This window comes from Phacochoerus africanus, chromosome 4, assembly GCF_016906955.1.
Source record: "Phacochoerus africanus isolate WHEZ1 chromosome 4, ROS_Pafr_v1, whole genome shotgun sequence".
NCBI lineage: Eukaryota > Metazoa > Chordata > Mammalia > Artiodactyla > Suidae > Phacochoerus > Phacochoerus africanus.
In genome coordinates this window covers 13,188,104-13,215,148 of record NC_062547.1, presented here as the reverse complement: position 1 = coordinate 13,215,148, position 27,045 = coordinate 13,188,104, and the positions used below count along the sequence as shown (strand labels likewise).

Here is a 27,045-nt window from a genome sequence, read left to right as displayed (position 1 = left end):
CCTGCAGCCAATCAGACCGCGAGGTCGCCGCGGTCGCCGGCGTGCGCGCGCACGCCCTAGAGCTGCGTTGGGGTGGGGGCTATGGGTGAATGGGAGAGTGAGCGGGGGCGGGCGCGGCGGCGCGAGCCGCATGAATGAGAGGAACGTGCTCTGCGCGAGACGTCGCGCGCGCCCGGGACAGGGAGCCAATGGGAACGCTGGGAGGGCTCGAGACCCGGCACTGAGGGCAACGGCCGCGCGCTGACTCGAAGGCGAGCGTCGCTGAGCGGGGGCGCGCTGAGCAGGGCGGGCGTGGAGCGTGCGGCGGCCGCGCGCTGCCTCTCAGAGGCCGGACGGCACTACCGGGAGGCGGCGGCGACTACGACGGTGGCGGTGACGGGAACAGCGCCGGGGGTGAGTACCGGGGACACCGGCCCCTACGGAACCGGAAGTGTCGGGCCAGGAAGGTGGGAGGGGAGAGTGACCTCTAGGGAGGGGGGACCCAAGAGGGGGAGGTGGTTTGAGGCCCCATTCCTCCTCCGGGCCGGGTCATCCAACTGCGGCGGGACCCGTGGGCCTCGGAAACGGACGACGAGTAGAGGCCGGGGATCCACGGCTGCCGGGGCTCAGAACCGGTTAGTGCCGGGTCGCTGGGTCCCAGCTGGGGACCTCGGTCCCTACGCGCCTGGCGCCCAGTCGCCGCCCCTCCCGCCCCCGGCTCTGCGACCCGGGGCTCTGTAGTCTCCCGCGGCTCCAATGGGCCCTGCCGCCGCGGATGCGGTCTTCCCTGTCTCGGCCAGCCCTGCCCCTTACCGTGATTCTCGATGCCCCCGCTCCGGGGTAGGGATTGGGTGCCATTCCCTCCCTGCTTTTTAGGTCCTTCACCCCACTCTGCTGATACTTATTTTGGCTCAAGCCTCATCCTGTTACCTGTTCTCTTGCATCCGTCCGCTTCCTCCCCTACCCCCACCAGCGGGAGCTCCATGCTTTTAGTACTCTGTACTTTTTACAAGTGGAACTCGAATGTGTTTGACATTATTTTACCTATAGGAATCTCTTGTGAGACAGGGAGGTAGAAAGCGTTTTGCCCACTTGGCCGAATGAAAACATTGAAATGAGAAGTAAGAGACTTAAAGTTACGAAAGGAGGTGTAGGATTAGATACATGTTATACTCTAGATCATTTTTCTGCCTTGGATTTTTCACTTCCTGGTTAATGCCATCTTGTCTAGGTTGACCTTATTCGCATCCCTATCGTTTTATCCCAGTATTTCTCTGTACTGGGTTAAATCTCTTCAGAATGTTTATCACCCATTCTTTAAACCCACCTAATGCTTACAAGATTTATATTGCCATGTACTTTACTACCCACCTCCCCCCCCCCCTCCGCCGCCCCGTATGTAATAACACTCATATAAACTTCTGTTTGACTCTTCAGCCAGTATTTTGACATGTGGGTTATTCCATGATACCTTGATTACTTTGTATTAAGATTTATACTATTATACTTCTTTATTTCAACAAGCAATACTTGTGCTGTCAGTCTTGCTGCCATACCTATTCACCCCTTTAAGGAGGTACTTGTATTAAACCTTTGTTAAAGCCCTCAAACCCAACCTTTGTAGTTTGTTTTATATATATATATATATACACACATATTTCCAATCCATAGATTGCTCTATGCCCGAATGTGACATACACGTTCTTGTGCACCTTTTTCTACTGGTATGGATCCAGACTACTGGCTCTGATGAGCCACAGTCACCCTGCGGTCTCATTCCTACTACCCACAGTACATCCTTCTGCTGAGAGCTGATGCATCTTTATTACACCCAATAAAGTCCTAGGTTTTGTCTTGTCACTTCTAACATACATACCTTAAACATCTCAGATGCTGATCTCTCTTGTTTCCTTGTATTGTACTCCCCAAGTTGCATGGCCTTTTGTGGCTCAGAATTACTACGGCAGTAGTAGCCCATGTGACTTTTTTCCTGTCAGAAAATATAATCTGAAATAACATGTGGTGTCTAAATGATAAAATGCAAGCAGTGCCATTTTCCTTCTCTAATCTTGGAGTTTTAAGGGTAAAGTTTATTTTTAATAGTACTGCCTGCAAACCAAGAATTGGCTTCTCATTGTTTTTTGTTTTTGTGTCTTTTGAGGGCCACACTTGCGGCATATGGAGGTTCCCAGGCTAGGGGTCTAATCCGAGCTACAGCTGCTGGCCTATGCCAGAGCCACAGCAACGCCATATGCGAGCCACATCTGCGAGCTACACCACAGCTCATGGCAACGCCAGATCCTTAACCCACTGAGCGAGGCCAGGGATGGAACCTGCAACCTCACGGTTCCTAGTCAGATTTGTTTCTGCTGCGCCACAACGGGAACTCTGGCTTCTCATTATTAACAAAGTTACTTAGGCCTAAATTCAGAAAGTTGGGCTTCGATTCAAGTAGGAATCAGTCTAGTCTGATAATGCTGTTTGGCCCTCTCAAACTCCATTGTTGAGAGGGAGAGAATGCATGTTGAGAGAAGGCACCTTTGCGTTCCATGCCTCAGAAAAGAGAGGAAGTGATCAATTCCAGGGTACATTTATACTTCACTATTCAAAACTTCTGATAGTTTAATCTCTGCCTTTGGTACTAGGGGAGATACTGCATCTCTTGGGTGGGAAAAAGCCTTATATAAAATTTTTGGTCTGCAGATTCCAAGTTGTCATCACTGGGCAGGTAGTGTAGTGAAGGAGAAAGAAGTAGAAAGGGTTTGTGTTGACGCAGGGACCTCTGAACACTTGGGTTCTGAACCTGACTGCTCAAAGTCATTCAGTGGGATGGCCCCAGGCATTCTCTAGCCTTTAATTTTAAGGAGTGGGATAAGGAACTCTGTCACCAGATAATGTCAGTTAAGTGCTTTGAGATCACTAGATGAAAAGCATCCTGTAAAATCCAAAAGCACTAGTGTTATTTTACTATTACCATCAACAGAAATAATTGTTATTCTAAATCATATCAGGAAGGTGGGGCTCCCTTGACTTCCTAATAGGCCAAAGTAGAAATAAAAAAAACTGTTGATTGGGAAGAAAAGTATCAACCCCTCTGGTTAGACTCTGGTTCTTATAGAGGGCATCTCACCTTTCAGTGCAAGGACATTGCTCATCCAGTTCCTCTAATGAGTTATTCCAGATGACCAAATATTCAGCTTTTGCCTCTTTAAGGTTATAACTAAAAAGCATAGAGGGATAAGAGAGCGAGAGAGACATATGCAGAAAGGAAATGAGACTTACTGTCCTGATTTTGTCCTACTTTTTTCTTTTTTCATTGTAGCAATAAATATTCTCTTTGGTCAAAGAGAAATCTCTTTTCTAGGACTGCCCTTCACTGCTGTGCCCTTGTTTGTTTTTAGTTTTTTTTTTTTTGGCCTTTTTGCCATTTCTAGGGCCACTCCTGTGGCGTATGGAGGTTCCCAGGTTAGGGGTCGAATCGGAGCTGTAGCCGCTGGCCGATGCCAGAGCCATGGCAACGTGGGATCTGAGCCGAGTCTGCGACCTACACCACAGCTCACAGCAACGCTGGATGCTTAACCCACTGAGCAAGGCCAGGGATCGAACCTGCAACCTCATGGTTCCTAGTCTGATTCGTTAACCACTGTGCCACAACGGGAACTCCTGTTTTTAGATTTTTATATTCTTGGTCTTTGTTACTGCCCATCTATGTCAGGTGAGATGGGTGCCTTACAGGAACTGGTTTTTGGATGACCTTAGGCCAGGTGAAGCCATATTTTCCTTTTTTCAATATGAACAGCACTTTGAAGAGTAAAGAAGGGGGTTCCTGTTGCTCAGCGGAAACAAACTGACTAGTAACCATGAGGACGCATGTTCAAGCCCTGGCCTCACTCAGTGGGTTAAGGATCCGGCGTTGCTGTGAGCTGTGGTGTAGGTCGCAGATATGACTCTGGCATGGCTGTGGCTGTGGCTGTGGCTGGCAGCTATAGCTCTGATTCGACCCCTAGCCTGGGAACCTCCCTATGTTGCATGTGCAGCCCTGAAAAGACCAAAAAAAAAAAAAAAAGTAAAGAATTCTGAACCCGGTATCCTCCCAGTTCAGAGTCCTTTGCCACATAGTGAAGTAGAAAATCATCTTTCTTTTTAAAGGGCCTTTTTTTGAGGGACAGGAGGGCCTTTACCTGCAGCATATGAAAGTTCCTGGGCTAGGGCTTGGATTGGAGCTTGTAGCTGCCTGTCTACACCACAGCCACAGCCACGTCAGATCCAGGCCATGTCTGCGACCTATGCCACAGCTCACAGCAGCACTGTATCCTTAACTACTGAACAAGGCCAGGGATTGAACCTGCATCTTTTTGGATACTGGTTCTTTCTTTCCTTTTTTTTTTTTCTCTCAGTCTTTTTATTTTATTTTATTTTAATTTTTTGTCTTTTTGCCTTTTCTAGAGTCGCTCCCGAGGCATATGGAGGTTCCCAGCTAGGGGTCTAATTGGAGCTGTAGCTGCCGGCCTACACCGCAGCCAGAGCAACTCAGGATCCGAGCCGTGTCTGCGACCTACACCACAGTTCACAGCAACGCCGGATCCTTAAGCCACTGAGCAAGGCCAGGGATCGAATCCGAAACCTCATGGTTCCTAGTCGGATTCGTTAACCCCCTGAGCCACAACAGGAACTCCATGGTCTTTTTAGAGCTGCACTCGAAGCATAAGGAGGTTCCCAGGCTAGGAGTCAAATCGGAGCTGTAGCTGCTGGCCTACACCACAGCCACAGCAATGCCAGACCCGAGCCTCATCTGCAACCTACACCACAGCTCACAGCAACGCTGGATCCTTAACCCACTGAGTGAAGCCAGGGATCGAACCTGCGTCTTCAGAGTTCCCGTCGTGGCTCAGTGGAAACAAATCTGACTTACATCCATGAGGACGCAGGTTCGATCCTTGGCCTTACTCGATGGGTTAAAGATCCGGCATTGCCGTGAGCTGTGGTGTAGGCCAGCAGCTGTGGCTCCACTTAGACCCCTAGCTTGGGAATTTACATATGCTGCAAATGCTGCCCTAAAAAGCAAAACAAAACAAAAAACAAACATGCGTCCTCATGGATGCTAGTCAGATTCATTTCTGCTGAGCCATGGCAGGAACTCCCTGGACACTGGTTCTTAACCTGCTGAGTCACAATGGGGAACTCCCAAAGGGCACTTTTTAAGCAGAATAGCTTTTGGGGTTTTATCCTTGATGTTCTTTTGGTGGGGGTGGTGGATATGTGGAACTTCCCTGGCAAGAAGTGAACCCAGACACAGCAGTGACCCCAGCCACTGTAGCGCTGCAGTGACAACTCTGGATCCTTAACCTGCTGCACCACAAAAGACCCCCTAGCCTTGATGTTCTTAAGAAATGCCCTGAAAGAATTTCTCTGATAAAGATATTTGTTTTTCTCCAGGTGAGGCACTGTAATCCAGTTGAACTCTGCATCCAAAAATCCCAAGGTTGAAGAAGATCAGAGACATTATCTCACCTGGGAACAGGGACCTCTTCCACAGTAACCTTTTAAAAGTGTCATCGAGTGGAATTGATTTATTCATCTTATTGTGCTCATTGGGAAGAACATGGCTTCAGGGATTTTATGTTTCCCTTTCATTTTGCATGAACTGTATAGGAAACGGAGCCCTTAAAGGGTTTGGGAATAACAAGAAGAGATTGAAGACAGACAAGCTTGTATGGTCTCTCTCGTTTTCCCTCCCCCTTCAAAGAAAAGGATTTACAACTCAGCCTTGAAACAGCTGCTGCCCAGCTTTAGCCATCAAGAGAAAGTAAATAAAATTAAACCACCATTGCCAGACTGCAAGCCCTGAAGTCAAGGTGTGGGAGTGGTGGCATTGAGAAAACTGCCTAAAAGAGACAAGGACTGTGGTAGCAACAGCTTCTCTTTAAAGCTGGAAGGGGCCCCAGGTTCCTTCTTGGATTGAAATAGAAACACACGGGGCACACCTCTTTGAGGTGCTGCTCACACTTCGTGGAAAGCGCGGTGGTCGGGGAGGTACTATAGTATCTCCTCTGAAGAATTTTTCCTTGCTGGAGGTGTTCTGTCCTACCCTGGTACCTCCCCTTCTTTCCTTCTGAAGACTTCCCTCCATCCATGAGCTGTTGGATCTGTCCGACTGCCCGCGTTCTCCACCTGCAGCCATTTGCATGTGTACAGCCTACTGTTTGTCTCCAGTTTGTAAACTGTATAAGTTGTGTTTCTTAATCTCTCCTTCTGCCTTGTTCTGGGGAGGTGGTTATTCATCATTTGGAATCACCTTTCCCCCTCCCATGTGCTTTCCTTCGTTTGGGATCTTTTGACCTTTGGTTCTGTTTGGGAGGGGGAAGGGTGGTAATTCTCCATTTTCTGTTTCCCTGGTTTTCCTCTGTACTCTGCTCTCCGTCGTCTCCCTCGTCCCGTTTTCTTGTCTGTTCTGCCGCTGTGTGGGCCTGGGCTATGCGGCAGGGCAGATCTCCCATCAGAGCTCCAACATGCCCGCAGAGTCTGGAAAGAGATTCAAACCCAGCAAGTATGTTCCGGTCTCAGCAGCAGCCATCTTCCTAGTGGGAGCCACGACCCTCTTCTTTGCCTTTACGTGAGTTTTCTCCCTCCCAGCAGTGGTGATGGGGGGGCTGCCGGGGAGGTCAGGGGATCCTTTTTTTTTCTCTTGAGTTTGGCTCCTTACTTGCAAAGCCAAGTGACTAGGAGTGTATGAGGTCTGATAGAGGTAAATCCAAACCCCAGAGACACCGGTAAGAAGAGTAAGAACAGGCCTTGTTACAAATTGTACCCTGCTAAATCCTCTACCTTCCCCAGCCTTCCTTCCTTTGGAATCACAGATGTCTTCATATTTTCCTACCCGGCCTCATCATTAGATGATTCGGAACTAGGAAGGAAGTGGGAGGGAAGCACCAGGGAGGCTCGAAGTGGCTTAAGCAGTCAGTTCTCTGAGAGCCCTGGACTGGATGAAAGGCTTTTCAGATAGTAGTGGCTCCTCCCCAGGATGTCTGAGGCTTCGATCTGAGATTGTGGGAACTGAGGGTACTGGAGGATTTCAGGATTGATTTAGAAGGTATACCTGAGACGGTTTTGGCTGTTGGTCTTACTCAGATGGTTTCCTCTGCACTCTTGAGAGGCGAAGGCCACTGGGAAAAAGCGAGTTTTATTTAGGAAGCGAGTCCTAGAAGGCTTCCTTCACATTAGTTCCTGCTGAAGGACCTGACAGTAATTTCTCCTCTTCTCTGGTGCCATTTGGAAAGACAGTGGTTGTCGAAAGATTTCCCACTTAGGGATATTCAGCCTATGTTCATCTGCTTGTTTCTGGAGGAGACTTGAATGATTTATCCTTTTCCTTTTCCCCAGTATCTTAATTGACTACCTGGCAAGCATCTGTGCAGTTACCTGTTTATAAATTAACATGTACTAGGCTTCTGAGCCTTAAACTGTTGAGTCATTGATTTAGTGTTCTAGTTGTAGCTCATGGAACAATCAGAGCGTGCTAGATTTTCTGGGGAGTTCACTCTGTTGTGGTTCAGGCTCAAGCCTGATTGTGAGGTGCTGTTTAGAGCAATGTGGGGTTGCTGGCAAAAGGAAGAAAATGAAGTGGTGGGGAATAAAAGCAGTCTGGACTATGAGTGAAGCAGGAGTTGCTGGGGTGTGGGCAGGTTTTGTCATGGGGAGAAAATAGAACAGAAATTAAGTCTTAGATAGGAAGGAGGGAAAACATCCCAAATTGAGCTTTTGATGCCAAAAGGAATTCTAAGAACTGTGGGTTGTTTGGCCAAAAGAGTAATATTGCAAAAGTACGATAAATATGATGCTTTTCTATTTAGTGTTTTTTTTTTTTTTTCTTTTGTTTTTGGCTTTTAAGGGCCACTCACAGGGCCTGTGGAGGGTACCAGGCTAGGGGTCGAATCGGAGCTACAGCTGCCAGCTTACACCACAGCCGCAGCAATGGGGGATCCGAGCTGCCTCTTCGACCTCCACCACAGCTCACAGCCAGGCCAGATCCTTGACCCACTGAGCAAGGCCAGGGATGGAACCTGCATCCTCATGGATCCTAGTCTGGTTCGTTTTGCTGCGCCACAACGGGAACTCCCTATTTAGTGTTCTGGTTTTTTTCCACTTTTTATGGCTATACCTATGGCATATGGAAGTTTCTGAGCTAGGGGTCTAATTGGAGCTGCTGGCCTATGCCACAGACACACTGAATCCAAGCTGCATCTGCGACCTGTGCTGCAGCTTGCAGCAATGCCTGATCCTTAACCCACTGAGCAAGCCCAGGGATCAAACCCATATCCTCACTGAGACTATGTCGGATTCTTAACTCACTGAGACACAATGGGAATCCCTCTATTTAGTTCTTAAACAAGGAAAGAATGAATCTGTTATCTAAGGTGTGAGCATCATTCTACTTCTTACCTCCTTCTCTTAAGAATAGATTCTTCAGCCTCCAGCTCTGAGCCTGAGCACATCTGTTTAATCCCTCAGGGATCTAGAGCAGCCCTGCTCTTCTCTGACTTCTCTTCATCATCTTTTTCTCTTGCTCCAACTCAGAGTGTTTAGTGTACTGTTTTTCTTAATACATTGACTGACAATAAGGAGGAGTCTTCAGTGTTGGCCTCATCTGGTTTCTGCTTTTATGGCCACTAAGAATGAGTGTTTTAACCAAGGGACATTTATATGGGACCTTAGCGTCTTGGTAGCAGTTGTGGTGCTGTGTTAGGAGAGATAAGACCAGTTTTGACACCCTTAGACCTGCTTGATTGGAGAGATGCTCCCATGTGAGCGTCTTCTCTTCGTTCTATCCACCTGATATGGAGAGTGTTGGGGAGAGTGTTTTCCTTTAGGAGGCAAAGCCTTTGGGAAGCTAGGAAATTAGGAGGACTGGCTAAGTGGTTTCTCTTTCAACCCATCTGTTCCTGAGTTTGGGAGAGCAGAATCCTTGTTCTTAATTTGCTCATCTGGAACCATCTGGAACCAGCCAAGTGCTTGGCTGGTTATACCAGTTTTGCCACAGTTGTCCTTACATAGGCATTTTCTCAACTGATAGTTGAAGCTATTTAACCTACTTTCCCCTTGCCTAGTGCCAGAAAAGCTGGGGTCCTCTGTATTCCATGGTCTCCTAGCCTTAAGAGAAAAAAATTTGGAGGACAGTATTGATTGTAATTGGAATTATTGCCCCAATTCAAAGTTAGAAGAGCCTGAAGTCTTAGAGTTCCACCTGGCATTTTCCTCAGGACAGATTTCTGGGCTGTCTTTATTTAAGCAGTTTATTTAAGCAATATGACTTTTTTTTTGTTTTTTTGATTTCCTCAAATGAGATCTTCTGTGGACCTCTGGTATTTAAAATATAAGAGTAGGGCTTCTCTGGTTCAAGTGAGGCTGGCATATAGAAGCCCAGCCGTTGGGTGTCTCCTCTTTGTCTTCCTGGGGACCCCTGAGATCTTCTTTGGGCTCCTGGCAATACCATTTGAAATAAATCACTGAGTTGTATCCCCTAAAGTCTCCTTGAGCTGGAAGTTAAGTCAGCTAGTGTCCCATTTTGCCTCTTTTCTAAAATTGTCAGGGAGAGTGCAGGAGTGAAGTCTCGGCCGCAAGCAATCCTTTGCGGGAAGGGCAGAAGTCAGGCTTGGCCAGAAATCCGTGTCGGTCTTTCCAGTGTCCCATCCATGAGAGAGCTTCCTCCTTTTCAGTTTCTTTATCTAGAGTTGGGCAACCTCAGTGACTCTCCCTCGGGCCCTTTTTTTCTTTCATGACTGCAGAGGTGCTAGCACCTGATTTGAGTGGGAGCAGCCTCGTGATTTAGGGCATTAATTGAGCAGTGGTTGTTCCTTTTCCTTCCCACGTTATTTTCTCATCCAGAAATAAGTGCCCAAGTCCTCCACCTTGCACTCAGCTGCTTGAAAGTCTAAGACAGGACAGGTCAGGTGTTTAATGAGAAATTTACCCATCTAGAAGAGGGGAGGTTGTTTTCCCGTGGAATCTTGAGGAGCCCTAGGGGCAAGAAGTGGGGTATTCATCCTAGCCTAGCCTCATCAACAAAGAACATTAGTCCCACTCCAGGTATGTGCTAGGCATGGGAGGAACGCACAGACCTGGTCTTGAGGAGCGAAGTGCCTCTGTATTAAGTGTTCTTGAATCTAGTACTTGAGACAGAGGGAGTGGAGTTCGGGATGAAGGTGGAGCTGGAATGATAATTGATGATGATGATGGAGATAGTTAATCATTTTCTTTTGTTTTGTTTTCTATCCCATGAATGCTCAGTATTAAGCCATCTGGTTTGAAAAGAATTTTTGGCTCTTTTCAAACATTGTCTCCTTTTCCCTTATATATGTAATTTGTAGCTGAAGTAACAAGCTTGGAAAGTTTCCTGTGGATTGTCTAAGGTTACATAGCAAAGCATTGATCAAGACAGGATTGGAGTTCCCGTCGTGGCGCAATGGTTAACGAATCCGACTAGGAACCATGAGGTTGCGGGTTCGGTCCCTGCCCTTGCTCAGTGGGTTAAGGATCCGGCGTTGCCGTGAGCTGTGGTGTAGGTTGCAGACGCGGCTCGGATCCCGCGTTGCTGTGGCTCTGGCGTAGGCCAATGGCTACAGCTCCGATTAGGCCCCTAGCCTGGGAACCTCCATATGCCGCGGGAGCGGCCCAAAGAAATAGCAAAAAGACAAAAAAAAAAAAAAAAAAGACAGAATTAAGGAGTTCCCTTCGTGGCTCAGGGGAAACAAATCCGACTAGGAACCATGACGTTGCGGGTTTGATCCCTGGCCTCTCTGCTCAGTGGGTTAAGGATCCAGCGTTGCTGTGAACTGTGATATAGGTTGCAGACATGGCTTGGATCTGGTGTTGCTGTGGCTGTGGTATAGGCCTGCAGCTGTAGCTCTGATTAGACCCCTAGTCTGGGAACCTCCACGTGCCATGAGTGCGGCCCTAAGAAAGCAAAAAAAAAAAAAACAGGATTAAAATCTAAAGTTTCTTGACTGCTGCTTGTTTTTCTTACCAGGAACTTAAGCAGTTTTTTGTTCGTTTATTTGTTTTTATAGTAGAAAGAGTTAGGGCTAGGAAACAGATTTTCAAGATTTCAAGAGTGTGGGTATTGAAATCTACTCTCCCAATATTTTATTTGGCCTTGAAAACAGAAGTGGCAAACAGGTGGGCAGAAGAACCTGTTCTCCCTGGGATGGTGTGGGTCTGGGAGTCTCATCATGAGTCAGCCAGCCTACAGCCACTCCCTATACTTTGGAGCTCTGTGATTGTTGCCATAGGCTGAGGACGAGCCCGGACGGCTTTTCCTCAGCCCGGCCCTCATCTCCTTCCATCAAAGGCAACAGATTCAGACAGGCCACTTGGGGTGGTCACCTAGGAACCTGGCAAAGTACTGTAGCAATGGCAAGCCTCTCCTGGAGCCCAGCAGAATGCAGGATACAGCAGGAGCAGGCTCTTCTCACACAGGCCTCTCTTGGGTGGGATGTTTTCTCAGAGTGCTGTGGTTGGAAGCGGTGGCTTTTAAGTTGAATCTAGGAGCAGCTATGGCCTGTGAGGTTATTTGTGTTGCCACTGTGAGGGTAGGCTTGATTTTGGCAACAGATACTGGAACTTGATTCTAGAGTCCCACACTTCAGCTGGGATGTGTTGATATCAAGAAGATTGCAGGTTGCAGGGATAAAGTTCATTATCCGGAGGCAGGTCATTGGCACTAGAGCCAAGAAACTAGGTGATTTGCTTTGGAAATGCAGAAACTGAAGGAAAAAATGGGGTCAGAAAGATGGACCTCTGGGTCTGTGAGGGGACTGATGGCTTGTTCTCATTCACCTTTGTTTCCCTTGGAGATAAACTTACTTTTTGCAAAAGCTCAAGAGGTCTCAGTAGTCAGTTCTAGGAATAAGACTTTTAAATCACGGACACCTCAGTGTTCTAAGGATTTAATTTCTTTTTCCCTTCTAATTATCTTCCCAGGCTGTGGGAGTCAAGTGAGTCACCCTTTCTCCTCTTCCCTGGGCGGAAATTGAAGTGACAGCTAAGAACTAGGGAGGGGCTCTGACCTGGATGACTGGTTTTCAGTTTCTCTCCCTCCCTCCTTAGGATCAGGCTCTGGGTGGGGCTTTGTAAAGACTCTGCCTTCTTGCTTGTATTCTACCCCAAACCCTGCCAAGGTATGGGGACAGCTTTTCCAAATCAAAGAACTCCCAGGGAAAGAGGCTTCCATTGGAGACTTCAGTCGACTAAAACTAGAGCTGTGACAGAAAGTCCCTTTTTTGCACTGAAATCAGTGCCTTCCCTCTGAGCCTCATTATTTTGTCTCCCAATTATGTCCTGACCCAGCCAGAGAAGCAAAGAGTTTATTGATATTTACTATCTAAAAAGTCCAGTGCACCATAAATATTTACTTAATTTTTTTTAATGACAGGTTAAATGGAATTTGAATAAATAGATGGTGGTGATAAAGACAAAGACTTGTGAGATGCTTTGTGACAATGAGTTTTGCCTCTTATCATTAGTTTCTTTCTCATTAGGGAGCTCAGGTCTTTCAGACTGTCCTGACTCACGATTCAGGGCTGTGCTTTTAATTTTGCTGGAGACAGATCACCTCTCAACGGAATCCAGGGCTTCTGTGGAATAACTCTCCAGGCTCAGTTACTGTCTTGTTCTCCGGCCCCTTCTTCCTTTCCTTCAGTGAACTCTTCCTTTCCTTCTGGCTGGTCTAGATAAAGGGGATGAGGACAGATGCTGGCCTAATTCTGGAGATTAAGTTCTCAGCCACAAAGCAGATTAGGGTATTGAGCCACTGTCTTGTAATGGGGAGTTCTTCCTGAGCTGACACGGGAGAGAGGGTGATACTACTGACCAAGTAAGCAGCACAGCAGATGTTCTTCTGACCCTTCCAGCTCCCAGGAACCATCCTCAGAGAAAGGGAGAGCACTGGCAGCACTCCTGCTGAGACTGCTGTCCTGACAGAAACTGAGCTTAGTCATGGACCGGGTCACTCTTTGTGTCAAGGAAAAGTTACCTAAAGTATATCTTTGATTTGAACCCTGTGGAATATTAGATGTGTGGCCACTTTCTTTTTCCTGCAGGATTTAGGGCTGCTTTGGTCTGATACCTGCTTTTTTTTTTTTTTTTTTCCCCCTCTTCCACTCTTTTGCTTCATTTATTGATCTCAAAGGGTCTAGTCCTGTGCCTTGGCATCCTTATATGTGAGTGGTTTCCTTTTCTTTACCTTGAGAACTACTCTCTAGTTGAATAAAATTCTCAGGAATATCTGATGTAGGCAGTTGAGAGTGGTTCAGAGCCAGCTGGGAAGAGAGAAGAGGAGCCAGAGAGGCAGGTGGTGTCCCTTGCTTTGGGCCAGTGTGCAGGTCAGTGGGGCATGGCTGGGATCCAGAAGCCTCAGGCTGTTCCAGAAAAGGGAGTGTAGCTGGTGTCAGTTTCATGCTTAGTCCCTAGCTCTTGTGCCTGGTTAAAAGGGAGGTAAGGACAGAGTCAAAAACAAATGGAAAGATCCACAGGGTAAGAAGGAATCTGAAGATCATGGACCTCGGTGCAAAGGGTTAATCTTGTATCTTGATCTAAAATGAGCATTTTTCTGGGAAACTAGACCCACTTATTGGGAAGGATAAAGGTAATTTGAGGCAAGATTTATATATAGGTATGGGTTCTTAGAGGTTTTTATATAGTTGTGTCCACAGTACTAGAGGCAGCCCCTCATTTTCTTTATTATCTGTGCAGCTGTCCAGGACTAAGCCTCTCTGTGTCACCTGCAGTGCCCATCTACAATGCGATTGTTTTTCTCTTTGTGCTGGCCAACTTCAGCATGGCCACCTTCATGGACCCAGGGATCTTCCCTCGAGGTAAGATCTCCCCCTTCTCTTTTGGAAACTCTTTACTACCTTTGAGAAACAATGATTTTTGGAAGCTTGAATAATCTTGAGACCTTAGAAAGAGGTATATTTACATCTGCCCAGAGAAATGGGGCAAATGCAGCTGATGGTACATAGGAAACACTTTACCAAGTAGAGGAAGGGAAGGGCATTCTAAGCAGGGGAAGCAGCACATACAGAAGCTTGTAGCTGTGAAATGCTGAACTTGGTGGGTAGAAGATAGATTGTATGGTAGGGCCAGAAGGGGCGAGAGATAAATCAGAGCCAAGTGTAAAAGCCTTTATATGCTGAATTAAATAGATTATAATTATTTGAACAGCAAGAGGTTATTTTGGTTTGGTTTGGTTGGTTTTTTTTTTTTTTTGGCTTTGTCCTCAATGTGTGAGATTCCAAGGCTAGGAATCTAACCCGAACCACAGTAGTGACCCAAGCTGCTGAGATGATAATGCCACATCCTTAACCCACTGTGCCACAAAGGAACTCCTAAAAGAGGTCTTTAATTGGAAGAATCATAGGATCAGATTTTCTTTTACAAAAATATATATATATATTTTTTTTTTTTTTTGGTATTTTTAGGGCCACACCCATGGCATATGGAGGCTCCCAGGCTAGGGATCAAATTGGAGCTATAGCTGCTGGCCTACGCCACAGCCACAGCAATGCTGGATCCAAGTCTTGTCTATGACCTATACCACAGCTCACAGCAATGCTGGATCCTTAACCCACTGGGCGAGGCCGGGGATCGAACCCGCATCTTCTTGGATGCTATCGGGTTTGTTAACTGCTGAGTCACAACGGGAACTCCACAAAAATAATTCCTCTAAGAACATAACAGATTCCTTCTGGGAGGCTACTGCAGTAGTGCAAACCAGATGAGAACTTGAATTCAAAGCTGGATTTACAGAATTTTCAGAATTTCTTGTCTAATTGTTTATTTGGGGAGAGTGAGAGGGTGAAGGAATTGCCTAGGATCGGTCCAAGGTTCCAAACTTGTTAGGTTGGATGCTGATTTTTATAAACTATGACTGAAGTTACAGAAATGTTGAGCAGGTTTGGAGAGAAGACAGGACATCTTAGACATGTTCCATTTGAGCTGCTTAATGGATCAGTCAGGTAGAGTTGCCCAGTGGGCAGCTTAGTAGTCAGATTCAAAGACCTTGGTCTCAGAGTCCTCATCCATGTAGTATTTGAAGCAAAAGATGTTAAGACTGTCTAGAGAAAGTAAAATGAGATTAGAAAGAACAAGGATCAGACCTGACCAGCATTGACATTTTAATAATGAGCAGACGATAAGGAGTTGTCATTGAAGAGGGATTGAGCAAGAAAAGTTAGCAGGTGGAACTGGAAAAAGTGGGAACTAAGGAAAGTTATGAAGTAGCTGATGGTTGGCAGTATTAGAAATTAGGTCCAAAAGGATGGAAATTTAAAATTGCCATTGTTTTAGTAACTAAGAAATTAGTGTTCTTAATAGGAATAGTGTTTGTTGATTTGTTTTTTGGCCACACCCACAGCTCGAACCTATGCTACAGCTGTGGCATCGCTGGGTCCTTAACCCGCTGCGCCACAGGAGAACTTCCTGTTTGTTTTTAATGATACTGAAGACTTTAGCATGTTGGTGGCCTGAGGAGATGGAATAAGAGAAGGGAGATAAGGTGAATTGAAGAAAGAGGCTAATTGAAGAGTGACCTTCTGGAGGAAGGAGATGCTTTCCTCTGCATGTTGGAAGGGTTATGCTTACAGAAGTAGGCTGTTTCTGGACTAGGAGGTGAGAGTTAGGACCATTATTAGTGGAATAAGAGGTAGAAAGAGAAATTGATGATGGTTGTTGCCAATGACATCTCATTTTTCTCTTACAGGTGGGGATGGGACAGCAAGTTCAGTGACATGAGGTTTTCCTGAAACTCATTGTGCTCACAGAGCCTGTGTCACTGTGCTTCTCGACTTTGGCTTTAAAGATTAGGTTAACGAGGGAGTTCCCGTCGTGGCGCAGTGGTTAACGAATCCAACTAGGAACCATGAGGTTGCGGGTTCGGTCCCTGCCCTTGCTCAGTGGGTTAAGGATCCGGCGTTGCCGTGAGCTGTGGTGTAGGTTGCAGACGCGGCTCGGATCCTGCGTTGCTGTGGCTCTGGCGTAGGCCGGTGGCTACAGCTCCGATTGGACCCCTAGCCTGGGAACCTCCATATGCCGTGGGAGCGGCCCAAGAAATAGCAAAAAGACAAAAAAAAAAAAAAAGATTAGGTTAACGAAACCAAAGCCAAGGAAGCCTTTTTTAACGAGTTCATTTATCAGATATTTATTGATTACTGTAAGGATCATTTGGGAAGACTTTTTTAAGGCTCCTTGCTTTCATATAGCTCAGTCTGGAGGGGAAGATAGGGAAGGCATTTACATAAATAAATACACTGTGGTAAGTTTAAGAGTAATCAAAGAACTATAGAACTTCAAGAAGAGAAAGAGCTGGAGTTCCTGTTGTGGCGCAGTGGTTAACGAATCTGACTAGGAACCATGAGGTTGTGGGTTCAATCTCTGGCCTCAATCAGTGGATTAAGGATCCAGCGTTCCCGTGAGCTGTGGTGTAAGTTGCAGACGAGGCTTGCATCTGGTGTTGCTGTGGTGTAGGCCGGCAGCTACAGCTCTGATTTGATCCCTAGCCTGGGAACCTCCATATGCCTCGGGTGCAACCCTAAAATGACAAGAAAAAAAAGACCCCCTAAAAAAATCCTTTTTGGAGTTCCTGTTGTGGCTTAGCAGGTTGAGAACCTAACTAGTATCCATGGTGATGCAGGTTTGATCCCTGGCCTTGTTCAATGGGTTAAGGATCCAGTGTTGCCCTGAGCTGTGGTGTAGGTTGCAGACGCAGCACGGATCTGGCGTTGCTGTGGCTCTGGTGTAGGCCAGCATCTGTAGCTCTAATTCGACCCCTAGCCTGGGAACCCCCATATGCCACAGGTGCAGCCCTAAAAAGCAAAAACAAAACAAAAAAATACCTTTTTTAAAAAAAGTAGATTTTAATGAGCAGTGAATATTCATTATGTAGAAAGTATAAAAAAGATAAATATCAGGGTTTCTGCTGTAGTGCAGCAGTATCAGCACTGTCTCTCTGCAGTGCTGGAACACAGGTTCAACCCCCGGCCAGGCATAGTGGGTTAAGGATCCAGCACTGCTGCAGCTACATCGTAGGTTGCAGCTGTAGCATAGGTCACAGCTGTGGCTCAGATCTGATCCCTGGCCTGGGACCTCCATATGCCAGGAACTCCATATGTGGGGTGGCCAAAGTAGGTAAAAAAAAGTAAATATCACCTATAATTTCATAGAAGAGATAACAACTACTATTATATTTCCTTCAAATCAAGATTATGAAGATTTATAATTATATATACCATGTATTTGTTGCATATATGTGTGTGTCTCTTTTTCTTTCTTTTTTTTTCTTTTAGGGCCGCACCCACGGCATGTGGAGGTTCCCAGGCTAGGGGTCTAAACCGAGCTGTGGCTGCTGACCTATGCCAGACCCACAGCAATGCCAGATCTGAGCTGGGTCTGAGACCCACACCACAGCTCATGGCAACACTGGATCCTTAACCCACTGAGTGAAGCCACCTCATGGTTCCTAGTGGGATTTGTTTCTGCTGAACCACTTTGGGAACTCCTGTGTGTCTATTTTTATTTCTGTTTTTAAAATGAAATCTTTTTGTTAGTACAGGTTTTGTTTTTTGTTTTTTGGGGGTTTTTTTGGCCACACTTTCGGCATGTGGAAGTTTCCTAGGCCAGGAGTTGAACCTGTGCCACAGCAGTGACAATACCAGATCCTTAACCATTAGGCCACCAGGGAACTCCTGTACAGTTCTTTATCTTCTTTTCCACTTACTTTTTACATTATAAGCATTTCCATAAGTCAGTACATTTGAAAACTTAACTTTTAATTCCTACACCATCATTTATTTAATTTTTCCTTCCCATGGATTTTTTTAAGATTAATAATAAAAAATAAAAATTGTAAGAGAGTTCCTATCATGGCTCAGCGGGTTAGGAACCTGACTAGTATCCAAGAAGATGCGGGTTCCATCCCTGGCTTTGCTCAGTGGATTAAGGATCAGTGTTGCCGTGTGGAGTAGGTCGAAGTTTCAGCTCTGATTTGACACCTAGCCCATGAACTTCCACGTGCCACACGTTCGGTCCTTAAACAATTAAAAAAATAAAAATTGCACACTGTACAGGAGAATGCAAATGATTTCCTTTACATTTTTTTTTTTGTTGTTTTGTTTGCTTTTTAGGGCCCCTCTGGCTGCATATGGAAGTTCCTAGGCTGGGGGTCAAATTGGAGCTACAGCTGCTGGCCTTTGCCACAGCCATAGCAACACCAGATCCAAGCCGTATCTGCGACCTACACCACAGCTCATAGCAATGCCGGATCCCTGACCCAGTGAGTGAGGCCAGGGATCGAACCTGCATCCTCATAGATACTAGTTGGATTCGTTTCCACTGTGGGAACTCCCTCCTTTAAGTTTTGAAGTGGGGTGGTGGGTTTCTGATAGCTGAAAAATATTTTTAGGGATTTGGGTGAAAATCTTTTGGGGAAGCAGTTGTGCATGGGAAAAAGGTTGATGTTAGTTCGTTAGTTCCTTTTTTTGGATTGCTGTAGTTCAGTTGTGTACTTGATACTGAACTACTATGCAAACTCATTATGTATGTACTTTGATATGTAAATCATCTATTTCTTTTGAAATATATTCATAATATGTAAACCAAGAATATCAGCATATCCATATCAGAGCCACCTCTGAGTCATGTTCTTGAACTGTATTTCCCAATGTAGAATAAATCTGCATTTCCATAGTGTTGCATACAGAGCTGATCTCACAGTATTAAGTTACTCATTCCTAGTCTCTCTTACCTTTAGACTGAATTCCTCGAAGGCAGAGGCCGTATTTTATTTTTAAAATTTTTTTACTTTTTTCTTTCTTTTTTTTTTTTTTTTGGCCCCACATGGCATATGGAGTACTGGGGCCAAGGATCTGATCGGAGCAGCAGTTTTGACCTATGTCACAGCTGCGGCATCACTGGATCCTTTTACCCACTGTGCTAGGCTGGGGATCCAAGTGTCTTGGCGCTGCAGAGATGCCACTGATCCTGTTGCACCACAGCAGGAACTCCTGAAGCCATATTTCAGATATCATTGCCTCCCTAGTGCCTAGTACAATTCTGGTGTAGTCATTTCTTCATTAACTTTTCCTCTCTGCAGCTGAGGAGGATGAAGACAAGGAAGATGACTTCCGAGCTCCCCTTTACAAAACAGTGGAGATCAAGGGCATCCAGGTGCGCATGAAATGGTGTGCCACCTGCCGCTTCTACCGTCCTCCTCGATGTTCCCACTGCAGTGTCTGTGACAACTGTGTGGAGGTAAGAACTCTCAGTGGGGTAAGCTTGTCCTCAGTTACCATCTTCCTGCCCATAGAGTAAGAATTGAACTTCTTGGCCTTGGATGAAAGGTAGTCCTGGTTAACTACCTGGGCTGTGTCCTGGCTCTGTGTGCATGATGGATAGAGTGTAAATATTCCACTGTCGGAAGGACCCCAAGTGGGTAAGCATAGGTTTTCCCAACACCAGTGGTCCGAGTGCCAGTCTTCTGTCCCTTGGCTCATCTTTTGGATATTCGTCTTGGTTTTGTGTTGTCTCTTGCTTCTACTACATCATGCTATTGCATTCAAATTTTACCATTATATTTCTCTTTCTTCCTGTCCTTCTGCCTTCTTTGTCTTTTACTTTTAACCCCCCTTTCCAGTGTAAACCCCCCTTAGCTGTAAACATCTGTCTGCCAGGTTTTTCTTCCAAGCCTCTTTTTTCATGAATCTTAATATTTTTGCAAAGCTCCTGACATTTGTTCCTCTTTGAAAGGCAGCCTTGGCCTTTGATCAACCTCTGGAAGCGCTTCCTTACAAATTGATAGAACAAGAAAACCTGAGTGTGCCTGTTTTTAAACTTTGTAACTAAATGGTATCCATGATCACAGACTATTGAAAACAACACTTAAGTGCATCTTCTCACAGAAATGATCTAGTGCTCTGGTCTAAGGATGCCTCTCAGTCTGTTTCTTTTTGCTCCTAGGAATTTGATCATCACTGCCCCTGGGTGAACAACTGTATCGGTCGCCGGAACTACCGTTATTTCTTCCTCTTCCTCCTTTCCCTGACGGCCCACATTATGGGTGTGTTCGGCTTTGGCCTCCTTTATGTCCTTTACCACATGGAGGAACTCTCAGGGGTCTGCACGGCTGTCACGTATCCTTCACGGCCTGTGGGTTGCGGGACTGGGAGGGGGAGGAATGAAGAAAGTTGAGTCCTGTGGCAGTGAGGGTCAGAGGGAAGCCGATGGCTGGGGCATGGGCTGGGGAAGGTGAGATCAAGATTGCTCTGTTTTCCTTGACTGTTTGGCTTCAGAATGGCAGTGATGTGTGTGGCTGGCTTGTTCTTTATCCCGGTAGCTGGCCTCACAGGATTTCACGTGGTGCTGGTGGCTAGGGGGCGCACAACCAATGAACAGGTACAGGGGAGTGATGGGAGACCCCCTAGGAGCAGGGCATGAGTCTCTTTTAGCCCTGTGATTAGTGTAGAGCGTAGCGCTTTCACACATAGGTGATTAATGAATACTTTTTATGATGAGGTGTCCAAGTTTCTCATGTAAGCATGAGAATGGGCCATTTCTTAGTTAACAGACATTAATAGAATGTCTCCTGTAGTACTGGCTCTGTATATTTAGGTTCTGAGCTTATAGAAACAAAAGACTTGGGTCATCCTTCAAGAACCTTCTAATGCTACTTAAAGGAAAACAGTTATTTTCACGCATACAATAACTACTCTTAACTTGCTTACTCTTAGGTATTTTATCTGAGTTTTCAATATTCAGAGAGGTATATATCCCCATTTTACCTAAGGAAACTGATATTTAGGGTCAGATAGCTACCATGAATAGCCTGAGAATTTGAACTGAGGACCCTGACTCTAGAGTTCCCATTCTTCTTCTTCTTCTTCTTCTTTTTTTTTTCCTCCCCATGTTAGGGCTGCACACATGGCATATGGAGGTTCCAAGGCTAGAGGTCTAATCGGAGCTCTAGCCGCTGGCCTACACCACAGCCACACCAGATCCAAGCCGCCATCTGCAACCTACGCCACAGCTCATGGCAGCATGGGATCCTTAACCCACTGAGGGAGGCCAGGGATCGAATCCGTGTCCTCAGGGATTCTAGTCAGGTTCATTAACTGCTGAGCCGTGAAGAGAATTCCTCTTTTTTTCCAGGCCTCACCCTAAGTTCCCATTTTTTTTTTGTCTTTTGTGTTTTTAGAGCTGCACCCACAGTACATGGAGGCTCCCAGGCTAGGGGTCGAACTGGAGCTACAGCTGCCAGCCCACGCCACAGCCACAGCAATGCGGGATACGAGCTGTGTCTGAGACCCTCACCACAGCTCATGGCAACACCAGATCCTCAACCCACTGAGCCAGGCCAGGGATCGAACCCGCATCCTCATGGATACTAGTCGGGTTCATTAACCACTGAACCACAATGGGAACTCCCCAGTTCCCTTTCTTAATTATCACGAGTGTAAGCTTCTTTATGGTAGGATTATATTTTGCTCATTTTTGTATCTCCCAGATAGTGGGTGCACAGTAATTTGTCATCGATTTGTGTTTTGGAATTTGGAAGTCAAGGTCACATAGTCTGACTGATCTGGTCCTTTTTCCCTCCCTCTAGGTTACGGGTAAATTCCGGGGAGGTGTGAATCCCTTCACCAATGGCTGCTGTAACAATGTCAGCCGTGTACTCTGCAGTTCCCCAGCACCCAGGTACACCTACCCCTTTGGTCTAATGGTTACCCTTGGTCAAAACTTTTGTCTTTGGGTTTGTTCTGGTAGAGGGGAGGTCTGGTGGGAGACGGCCTGTTAGGAAGGGTTCTCTCAGAAGTGCCTTCAAGGGAGAGGGGGGCATGCTGTCCTTTAATGGACCCTGTAAGTTTAGTTATATTCTTTTTTGTTTTGTTTTTGTCTTTTTGTCTTTTCTAGGGCTGCCTCTTCGGCATATGGATGTTCCCAGGCTAGGGGTCTAATCAGAGCTGTAGCTGCTGGTCTACATACACCACAGCCACAGCAACTCGGGATCCCAGCTGCATCTGCGACCTACACCACAGCTCACAACTACGCCGCATCCTTACCCACTGAGCAAGGCCAGGGATCGAACCTGCAACCTCATGGTTCTTAGTCAGATTCGTTAACCACTGAGCCACAACGGGAACTCCTAGCTGTATTCTTTAGATAGTCTGTTACTCTCTTTGGAGAGCTGGGGCTGAGATTTACTCCAGAGTGACTTGAGCTGGGTGTATCTGCCCATAGGACTGATTTTTTTTTTTTTTTTTCGGTCTTTTGTCTTTTTAAGGCCGCACTCGTGGCATATGGAGGTTCCCAGGCTAGGGGTTGAATTGGAGCTGTTGCTGCCGGCCTACGCCACAGCCACAGCAATGCCAGATCCGAGCCACGTCTGCACCTTATACCACAGCTCACAGCAACACCGGATCCTTAACCCACTGAGCAAGGCCAGGGATCGAACCGCAACCTCATGCTTCCTAGTCGGATTTGTTTCCACTGCGCCACGATGGGAACTCCCCATAGGCCTGATCTTAACTGCAGTTATTCTTCATCAAATCAAAGAAATCAGTTCAGTCCTGTTTTTTTCACTGGCTTGGTAGGAGTGTTTCTTGTATTTGTAAAAATGTGTTACAAAAGGTAGATAACCAATAGAGGTTTTCGAATGAATGAATGAAAGCCCTCTCACTCTTGACACTCAGGTATTTGGGGAGACCAAAGAAAGAGAAGACGATTGTAATCAGACCGCCCTTCCTTCGGCCAGAAGTGTCAGATGGGCAAATAACTGTGAAGATCATGGACAATGGCATCCAGGGAGAGCTGAGGAGAACTAAGGTGAGGCATTCAGGGAAGTACAGCCGAGTCACTTGGGGAATCTCACCCATGGCAAAGAGATGGAAACTTGCTTTGTTTACCCCTCTCTTACAGTATTTATCACTTTCTGATTTGTGTTAAACTTACTTAAATATGTATCTTCTTTTTCCCATTAGATTAAGTTCATTAACAGTAGAAATTGAGTCTTTCATTTGCATGTCTTCATGGGACTTAATGTAGCAGCTTACAGATGGTAGGAGCTCAACAAGCAGTTGTTGGTGAAAATGGATAAAGCAGTGATGGAATGAAACATTTATTGAAAACTTTCTTTATGAGTACCATCCCCAAACTGACTCTTACTTTCTTGGCTACCACTGCAGAAGTGTGTAATGGCTCCCCAGTACCTTCTTACACGAGGTTGTTAATACTTTGAGTTGCCCTAACACTCAGTTCTCCAAATCTGATTTTCCATTTATCCAGTCTAAAGGAAGCTTGGAGATAACAGAAAGCCAGTCTGCAGATGCTGAACCTCCACCTCCTCCTAAGCCGGACCTGAGCCGTTACACGGGGCTACGCACACACCTCAGCCTGGCTACTAATGAGGGTAAGGGCAGCAGCAGGAGTGAGAACCTCACTTGTGAGCTGCAGAGAAGATGCAGGCAAGGGTAGGGGGATAATGCCTGCATTGTGACTGAGAAAACCTAGGGAGTTGTGCTTGAACAGTTACTTTGGGCAGCTGGGAGAAAGGGGATGCCACTTAGCTACTGGCAGTGAGTTGGACTTCCGTGGGTGTAACTGTCAGCATCTGGACAGAGCAGAGAAAATCCTGGGAGCTGTTTTAGTCCATTCCCGCACTCTCGGTTTTGTGCTGGCATGGGTCTGTAGTCTGATTTCAGCAAACTCACGTGTGCTCCTAGGACTTGCCTTTTGCTGGGTATATCTGTTCCTACCGTGTTCTCCCCCTGTACTTTGAGGAACTCTAGCCTGGTTAAGAGATCCACTTTTAGGAGTTCCCGTCGTGGCGCAGTGGTTAACGAATCCGACTAGGAACCATGAGGTTGCGGGTTCGGTCCCTGGCCTTGCTCAGTGGGTTAACGATCCGGCATTGCCGTGAGCTGTGGTGTAGGTTGCAGACGCGGCTCGGATCCCGTGTTGCTGTGGCTCTGGCGTAGGCCGGCGGCTACAGCTCCGATTCAACCCCTAGCCTGGGAACCTCCATATGCCGCGGGAGCAGCCCAAGAAATAGCAACAACAACAAAAGACAAGTGCCGCTGGATCGGCCCAAGAAATAGCTTAAAAAAAAAAAAAAAGAGATCCACTTTTAAAGTGCTGTTCCCTGGGGCCTTTTTTTCTGCAGACAGCAGCCTCTTGGGCAAGGACAGCCCACCAACACCTACCATGTACAAGTATCGGCCGGGCTACAGTAGCAGCAGTACATCAGCCGCCATGCCTCATTCTTCCAGCGCCAAGGTATTGAGGACTCTTATATCCTCATGGGTATAAGTGGGTCATGGAGTTCCCACTGTGGCTTAGTGTAACAAACCCAACTGGTATCCATCCCTGGCCTCCCTCAGTGGGTTAAGGGTCTAGCGTTGCTGTGAGCTGCGGTGTAGGCTGCAGATGCAGCTTGGATCTGGCATGGCTGTGGCTGTGGTGTAGGCCAGCAGCTGCAGCTCCAGTTTGACCCATGGCCTGGGAACCTCCATATTCCTTGGGTGTGGCCCAAAAAAGAAAAAGAAAAAAAAAAGCAGTAGCAGTAGGTTCGTAATGCATGCCAACTGTTCTGGGGAAAAGATTGGGAGAAGGGAAGTGAAGAAAACCAAAGGCATTTTACTAATTGTTGGCATTAGTGGTATTGAGTCCTTGATAGCATGTCCTTTTTCCAGGAGGGATCCCTGGAGCCTAACAGATAAAAACACTGATTACAGCATCAGATCTGAGTTCCAAACCCAGTTCTGCCATCACAGAGAACTTCCATAACCTTTCTAAGCCTCATTCCAGTATTTTAAAATAAGATATTTGTTCCTACTGGGAGATGTGCTCTAGGGATTAAAGATAATTCACGTGAGAGTCCTAAGCATATTGCTGGCACATGACAATTACTGTTTTTGACTGACTCCTTGGGCTCTGGGGCCTAACATCTGCCACAAAAGGGGGAATACTAAGAACCTGCTTTACTTTTTCCCTTAGTTGAGTCGTGGGGACAGCTTGAAGGAGCCAACCTCCATTGCTGAGAGCAGCCGCCATCCCAGCTACCGCTCAGAGCCCAGTTTGGAGCCAGAGAGCTTCCGTTCTCCCACCTTTGGCAAAAGCTTTCACTTCGATCCACTATCCAGTGGCTCCCGCTCCTCCAGCCTCAAGTCAGCCCAGGGCACAGGCTTTGAGCTGGGCCAGTTGCAGTCCATTCGTTCAGAGGGCACAACCTCCACCTCCTATAAGAGCTTGGCCAACCAGACACGCAATGGAAGCCTGTCTTATGACAGCCTGCTCACTCCTTCAGACAGCCCTGATTTTGAGTCTGTGCAGGCAGGGCCTGAGCCAGACCCGCCTTTAGGCTACACCTCTCCCTTCCTGTCAGCCCGGCTGGCCCAGCAACGGGAAGCCGAGAGGCACCCACGTTTGGTGCCAACCGGCCCAACGCACCGAGAGCCCTCACCAGTCCGGTACGACAATCTGTCGCGTCATATTGTGGCCTCCCTCCAAGAACGAGAGAAGCTGCTACGCCAGTCACCCCCAGTCCCAGGCCACGAGGAAGAACCAGGCTTGGGAGACTCAGGCATTCAGTCAACACCAGGCTCAGGCCATGCCCCTCGTACTAGTTCCTCCTCAGATGATTCAAAGAGATCACCCTTGGGCAAGACTCCACTTGGACGACCTGCCGCCCCGCGTTTTGGCAAGCCCGACGGGCTAAGGGGCCGGGGACTAGGCTCCCCTGAACCAGGCCCAACTGCCCCCTACCTGGGCCGATCTATGTCTTACAGCAGCCAAAAAGCCCCACCTGGTGTCTCTGAGACGGAGGAAGTGGCCTTGCAGCCATTACTGACACCCAAGTAAGTACTAGTCCATCCTGGCCCTCAAGGGACTTAAAATTAGCATATTGCCCTGCAGAAGGTATCAGCACAAGGGGACCCACGGATGGCCCTTCATTTTCACTCTGACTCCATTTTACTCTTCATGGGCCATTCCTGTTAAGAGACTAAAGATTAATCATTTTTTTCTTGGTCTTCCTAAAAAGTAATTTATTTTGCTTAAGAGTAAGTGTACCAGATAGCTGCTATTAGAAGGAACAGGGTAGAGAGGGACTCAGGCTTGGTTTTAGCAGGGCAGTAACATAGAAGGGAATGTTTGTGGAAGAAAGTTTTTAGGTAGAAAGTACATCATTTTTTCCTCTTAACTTTTCAAGCTACCTCCCTGTTCTGTGTTGTCTCACTTTTGACACCTGCCTATTCTTTTCTTCCCAGAGATGAAGTACAGCTCAAGACGGCCTACAGCAAATCCAACGGGCAGCCCAAGAGTATAGGCTCAGCCTCCCCTGGCCCAGGCCAGCCGCCTCTCAGTAGCCCCACAAGGGGAGGAGTCAAGAAGGTGTCAGGGGTGGGTGGCACCACCTATGAGATTTCGGTGTGAGCCTTGGGCACCTCCCCTCCCCCACGCCTCTGCGCCTACACCAAAGGGCCTCAGGTGGCCACCTTCCTTTCCTCGAGGGGCTCCCCTCCCCTGCATGGACATTTTTCAAACCACCGATTCCAAGAGGATGAGGAGTATTTTATAACATGCAGTGGGGTTGGGGAGTCGGAGAGTCGGGGCCCTGAGACTGGGGTAGTAACCCCCTTCACCTTTTAAGACCTTCCCTTCCTTAACCCCTGGACCAGACTCAGTGGACATTTGTGCAATTGCTCGCCCTGGAGGGAACCAGATCATTTTTAAACCAGAAATAATTTTTTTTATTATTGTTACGGATTCTATTTTTTTCCTCTCTGCGTTACCAGGTGTGTGTGTACATATATATATATATATATATATATATATTATAAATATCAAAGAAATTATATATCTATCCTGGGATGGGAAAATGAGGGAGGGCTATGTATAAGGAGAGGGATCTTACTCTTCCTATTCCTCAAACCAGCAGGAAAAGAGCGGAGACATCAATTGAAGTCTTCCTTTTCCCCATGGTTCCCTCTCTTTTGTCCCAATTACCATCTAAGGAAAATAGCACCC

The 27,045-nt window shown here is 46.8% G+C and overlaps 1 protein-coding gene across 3 annotated transcripts; it reads left to right on the top strand.

The window, feature by feature from the left end:
- Positions 1–108: 108 nt before the first annotated feature.
- Positions 109–26,780, top strand: ZDHHC5 (zinc finger DHHC-type palmitoyltransferase 5). Of its 3 annotated transcripts, none has more exons than XM_047775678.1 (12): positions 109–393; positions 5,416–6,592; positions 13,726–13,847; positions 19,121–19,278; positions 19,984–20,156; positions 20,316–20,418; positions 21,626–21,717; positions 22,713–22,845; positions 23,305–23,428; positions 24,182–24,294; positions 25,015–25,874; positions 26,286–26,780. In XM_047775678.1, exons 2-12 carry the CDS (start codon positions 6,489–6,491, stop codon positions 26,449–26,451), a joined length of 2,148 nt encoding a protein of 715 aa, XP_047631634.1. In that variant the 5' UTR covers positions 109–393; positions 5,416–6,488; the 3' UTR covers positions 26,452–26,780. The 3 variants fall into 3 exon arrangements, with proteins under 3 accessions (XP_047631634.1, XP_047631636.1, XP_047631635.1); XM_047775680.1 differs by having other exon boundaries at positions 127–393; positions 13,761–13,847; XM_047775679.1 differs by lacking the exon at positions 109–393 and adding an exon at positions 501–614.
- The last annotated feature ends 265 nt before the right edge of the window (positions 26,781–27,045 follow it).

Coding starts and splice junctions, on each gene's coding strand:
- ZDHHC5 (XM_047775678.1), top strand. CDS start 6,489: ATGCCCGCAGAGTCTGGAAAGAGATTCAAACCCAGCAAGTATGTTCCG. Junction 21,718..22,712: donor TGCAGTTCCCCAGCACCCAG/GTACACCTACCC, acceptor CTTGACACTCAG/GTATTTGGGGAGACCAAAGA. Junction 25,875..26,285: donor CAGCCATTACTGACACCCAA/GTAAGTACTAGT, acceptor TTTTCTTCCCAG/AGATGAAGTACAGCTCAAGA.